Here is a 5,686-nt window from a genome sequence, read left to right as displayed (position 1 = left end):
GAACTTTGTGATTAAGCGCCTTTCTGTTTCAGAAACTCCTCCTCTTTCTAACACCACCTTCAGAAAGTCATCACATTGTCTCTCCTCTACTAACCTCTTAAGTACGTTTTTAGCTGCGTTGAACTGAGAAGTAGTTTGTATAATGATGCACTGTTCCGTCAGGTGTCTGCTAATTGTTGCTGGCTAGTCTGAAGGAGCTGAGTGACCTGTCCTGTGGGAGGGGTGCTGTGTAACATGAAAATCAACCCTCCAAGGGGAAACTTGTCTTGAAGGCAGAGCTAGGTCCATCCATGGCATTTTGCCACGGAGATCAAATGATTTCTCAAACATGCGTGTTAGTGTAACACCCAAGTGACATTAAAACACTATATAAAGCTCAAAAAGATAGATTTTACATAATACTGCACAATATTCCTCTGGCAAGACAAGAAACATTGAATCCATTATTTGCTGTCCCAGATTATAGAGCAGCTTTGATTATCTATTTTCACGTTTTGTCATCTTATGTTTAAATTGCTTTTCTGATGGAAGACACGTTTCCTCTGTCAGTCTTAAATCTTCTACAGCCTCTTAACAGTTGTACTTCCATGATAGCTCTTTTATCCTGAACCGCGCTCATCGACTCTGATCAGCTTTTCTGTTGATGCTTTCTACGCTGGTAACATGAGAAATGAGCCACGTTCAGGAATGGTTTGAAATTATTTAACTGTTACATGACCTACTTTTCTTGACTTTCACCATCAGGCTCAGAGACAAAACCATTAATCAATGGTTATTTTCTTGTTTGACTCATTGACAGATGGCTGCCCTGTTCTGTGGCGTGTTGGTGCTGCTGCTGTGTGACCTCGACTCTGCATGGGCCACATTAGTCACTGATATGGACTATGGAGGCATTCCTCTGTGGATTAACCGCCTGCTGGGTGAGCCCAGCGTTTTAAGTCTGCAGGGAAGGATTGACCCGGCCTGGTTTCGAGCTAACAATGACCAGGTCTGTCCTGAGCAGTGTGACTGTCCCATCCACTGGCCGACATCCGTCTACTGTGACAGCAGAGGCCTTGAAAACATCCCCCATGGCCTGCCGCAAAGAACCCAGTACTTGTTTTTACAGGTGAAATAACAATGAAATGCAGAAATTTTATTCCTTTTCCATGATGTTGTCCATTCACCAATCTTCTTTCCCTGCTAACTCACCCTACTGCCAGAAGATGTCTACAATCATGCTTGTACAAAAACAATATTCTTCGAGCAGAGTCAAAGTTAAACAAAGATTATTTGAATATTGCACATACAGCAGATTTAAATTTAGCTGTTTAATGTACAAAATTAGAGTAAAATATTTTGTCACAAGTGCAATCATTAGACAGTGGCGAATTTCTTTCAATACAATCCCTAGTATTTCAAAATGCATCAATTGACATTAGTAACATACACACAGATCATGTTTATGAATAAATACCTTTTTTAGAAAATTTGCATAGGTAAGTCCTGTTTGGGTGATGTTCATGTTTTAAACTATGCAGAGGAGCCAAAGTACCGTGAACATTTCAGAACCTGGAAGGTTAATATAAAAAGATCTAAACCTTTTACCTTTAAACTGAAAGCCTCACCAATAGAGTCACTGAGGAGCCATGTTCATTTTCACAACTTAAACTGCAATAGAAAAAAAAATCTAGCATCTTTAGGGATGCATTTTCTTTTGTTCCCAGGGCAACAAGATCTCATCCCTGTCCTACCCGGTCCTGGCTAATATTACGGGTCTGCGCTGGCTAATCATCGACAACAACCAGCTGGAGAGCAACGAACTGGAGCTGGCCTCTCTGCAGAACCAGACTCAGCTGCGCTACTTTTTCGCGAACCGCAACAACCTGACGTCGGTGCCTGGCGGCTTGCCGGCCGGTCTCAAACAGCTGCGGCTGGCCTACAACCAAATCAGCAGCATCAGCCCTGGAGCTTTCCAGAACCTGCAGAATCTTACGCTTCTGTTGCTGCAGGGAAACAGGCTGCAAACCATCACAGAGGGTGACCTTAAAGGTGGGGTCGTTTTTTAGTTCTGCTATTCGTACGTGTGGACTCAACCTCTGGGAAATAGACCAGCCCCAAATCCAAAATGCATTCAAAAAGCAAAATTTGAAGAAACTATTAGGGTTTCAGAATTAAATCAATAAATTATTTTTCATTTTACTGAAATGTTAATCAAACATCACAAAACTTTGGTCGGCAAAGCTCATCATTAAATTTTTCTGTTGCAAATGTTGGTAGGTGCAGATGGTTTAATCTGACAGAAATTGGGCTGATAAGGTTAAAAGATCCAGAGATGAGAAATTAAACATTTCTAATAAATTCAGAAAACATAAAGGTCAGCAGTTTCTAATATTGTGCATCTATTTCTGCACATTAGAGAAATAAATCAGCAAAATTAATTTGGAGCGCTATCTCATCATTCATTGACAGAGGATATTTTTTACTCTTTATTTTTAATAAGTCATCTGGATTTTTACCCTGTGAAGATGTTAAATTAATTTCCTACTTCATCATAAATAAGAAATGAACAACATGCATAACCTTTTAACTGAAACCACTCTCAAAAACACTGAAATATTTCATTTACAGTATATCTTCTGCAGTGTTTGTAGACTTGTTGGGTATTTAATGCATGTTTTATATCTGCAGTAAAAGCAAAAAAGGATAAAATAAATTAAGTCTGTTTGTTTCTCATCTGTTCTCATCTTCCTTCGGGATAACAAATCACATTTTGTCTGGTTTTACTCCTGCATGTGTGTGAAGACGTTCTTCTGTCTTCTAGGTCTCATCAGGCTGAATCTGTTGGACATCAGTGGAAATTTGTTCTCAGCTGTCCCCAGCCATTTACCTCCCTCTGTCCAGCAGCTTTATTTGTCCTACAACAACTTCTCTGGGCTGGACGAGGGCAGTTTTGAGGGTTTTTTCAATCTGAAGTATCTGCGTCTCAGCCACTGCGGCCTGCAGAGCAGCAGCGTCCACCCACAGGCCTTTAACCACTCCAGCCTGGTGGAGGTGGACCTCTCTTACAACAGGCTGACCACCACCCCCACGGTTCCAGTAACCCTGCAGTACCTCTACCTGGAGGCCAATAACATTCAAGGTAATGTGCTGACTCCTTGATACACACATGCATCATGAACACAGAGGCTTTGATTAAAGCTGCGACTCAAAGAGGGAGAAAATGTATCAAAAAACTGTTTGCAGCGTCAGCACTTTGCAGACATGTTGCTGCATATGAATGTGGGAGGAGTTTGGGCTGCATGGCAGGAAAGTTGGGACAAAGATGTAAGAAAAGGGTGGAAAAGGGGAGAAAAGTGACTGAATATTAATTGGTTGGACGTGAGGAAAGTAGGTTAAAAGCAGGGAGAGGGTATGAGAACATCTGGGAGAGATTCAGACGTAGGAGCGCCAGATGGAGCAGAAGCTGAAGCTGCTCCCCTCCCCAATCTGTTTATCTGTCTGCTCCCTGTTGCTTTAGCTGGTTTGATGGTGCATTAATCTCCAGGAGCCAAAATCTGCCTGACAAGACTTCCGACAGAGCATTTCAAAGTATTTCTGCTCTTTGAACTTTTTCACATGATCCTGTTTATTGGGGTTTTATGTAGACATCACAAGTATATAATTGTAAAGAAGGACAGAGGCTCCTCATGGTTATTCCACCAAATATTCATGTCTGGATTCTTCCTGAGTTAAAACATTAGTATTGTTTCTAAATGAATATGAACTTGTTTTCTTTGCATTATCTGAAAGCACTGCTTTTTTGTTGCATTTTTCATTTTCTGCAAATAAATACAACATTTTTGCTTGGAATTTCAGAGACATGTGGTCAGTAGTACATAAAATAAAAGAACAAAGTTTATTTTATGCAAACATATACACATAAAGAGTAAAATCAGAGAAACCGATCATTTTAAGTGGTCTCTTGGGTCCCTTTATTACGCCGTATGACAACCAGAGGCGACGCCACAACGTATTTACTCGAGGGGCTCAAAACGTACTTACAACACACTTTTCAGAGGCGTATTTGCAGAAAATTTCAACAGAATAAGTTGAAGTTTGTGATTTTAATGTGACAAAATTTAAAAAGTAAGGATATTTTTGCGAGACTCTACAATAGCAGGAGTTGTATAGTGAGTTGTTAGTGAGTTCTGGCAAAGATAAAAATGTGCTCTGGTTTTTTAATCTGCTTTCGCAAAGAACAAAGGAACTTTATCCTAATGAGACAGACAGCCAACAGAAAACCTTCGGCATGAAAACACCTCACTGTCTCAGAGCTCCTCCTGACGGAGGCCAACAGAGTGGGCTGGAAGAAGCTCTGCAGTGGGTTAAGAAGGAAATGGGTTGAGTAGTTTCCACTGCTTCTTTTTTCACCCCTGCACCTGAGACCTCTAATGGTAAATGCAGACTCTGTGAGTGGAGGACCAGACTGCAGCAGGCTGTTTTTGACAGACAAATTGCATAATATGTCTGAGTTAGTCGAACTTAGGGGGTCACACATGGAAAAGAAACGCTTCAGTGTGAAACTGACGCTCCGCCAAATATAAACAATGACCTGACAGATCGCCGACCGTCACCCTGGGGAGGATAACGAGTTTCAAACTATAAAGTAACCATCTGAATAATGCCATCTGTTTTCTACAGAGTTCAACGTGAGCAGTTTCTGCAGGGAGGTAGGGCCTCTGTCCTACTCCCGGATGAAGATCCTACGCCTGGATGGAAACAAAATGGCACGCCACCAGCTCCCCCCTGATTGGGTACACTGCCTCCGAGTGCTGCAGAGAATTTTCATCTGACTCGGAGAATAACTTCGACACGAGTACATGGTGTACCCCTCGGACCCGGACAGGTGCTGAAGCACCTCAGCTTGTTGATCATGTCATCACATTAAAGCTTGAAATCAGAGTGTCAGGTTCTGTGTTTTTCTGTGTTTAATTCTGAGTTTCTGTGTCCTGAGTTCTCCTCGTTGTCCTGTCTTCCCCTTGATTGTTCCCAGGTGTGTCTTGTTCCCTTGATTACCCTCAGTGTATTTAGTCCCTCCTGTGTCCTCTGTTCCTCTTCGGGTCCTTGTCGTACTTTTGCCTCTGTCTGCTGTTGTGTGTTTAGCCGCCTGTATGACCAGTTGCTACCGGCGTTGAGCCCTGGCTTCCGCTCAGCCGTGCTGCCTGGCCGCGGACTCTGTGTTTTTGTGGACTTATTTTCATTAAATTACTCACCATTCACCTACCTGGGTCTCCAGCGTCTGCCTCACCATCTCCACTTCACCATTTCATGACACAGAGGGGCGAGTTGTGATTTACGTTGTTACGGTGTAAAACTGTATTTATCAGGTTTACTGTCGACAGAGGGCAAAACAAAGCTTAATGTTTGTTAATGATAAGATTTCAGAAGTTATAAACATTTTAGAAAGCAGGAAAAAAGTTGATTCTAGTTTGTATTTGGGTCAGTGGTATCACAAGAGGCACAATAATCAAGTTGATCGACTGGCATTGATGTCATGATAAACGAGAGACTTGATTTTGACAAAAGATTCAGAATCACTCAAGTTGCACAGAGTTCAGCCTTAAATGTTTGGTGCCAAAGTCTCAAAGACCCAGAAGAATTAAATTATGATTAAATTACTATCGATATTTCTTTTTTAATCAGATAACTCACACTTCCACTTGTA

The 5,686-nt window shown here is 41.7% G+C and overlaps 1 protein-coding gene across 1 annotated transcript; it reads left to right on the top strand.

Annotated features, from left to right (window-relative positions):
* Positions 1-768: 768 nt before the first annotated feature.
* Positions 769-4,923, top strand: zgc:113307 (uncharacterized protein LOC553753 homolog). Its single transcript, XM_055027200.1, is given in 5 exon segments — positions 769-797; positions 799-1,108; positions 1,707-2,031; positions 2,804-3,121; positions 4,663-4,923. Coding segments are annotated over 5 exon segments (1,134 nt in total). The 3' UTR covers positions 4,815-4,923.
* The last annotated feature ends 763 nt before the right edge of the window (positions 4,924-5,686 follow it).

The sequence above is a fragment of the Poeciliopsis prolifica genome, unplaced genomic scaffold (assembly GCF_027474105.1).
Source record: "Poeciliopsis prolifica strain line A6 unplaced genomic scaffold, Auburn_PproV2 SCAFFOLD003, whole genome shotgun sequence".
NCBI lineage: Eukaryota > Metazoa > Chordata > Actinopteri > Cyprinodontiformes > Poeciliidae > Poeciliopsis > Poeciliopsis prolifica.
The sequence above is the reverse complement of the archived record's forward strand: the minus strand, read 5'-3'. Positions and strand labels throughout refer to the sequence as shown.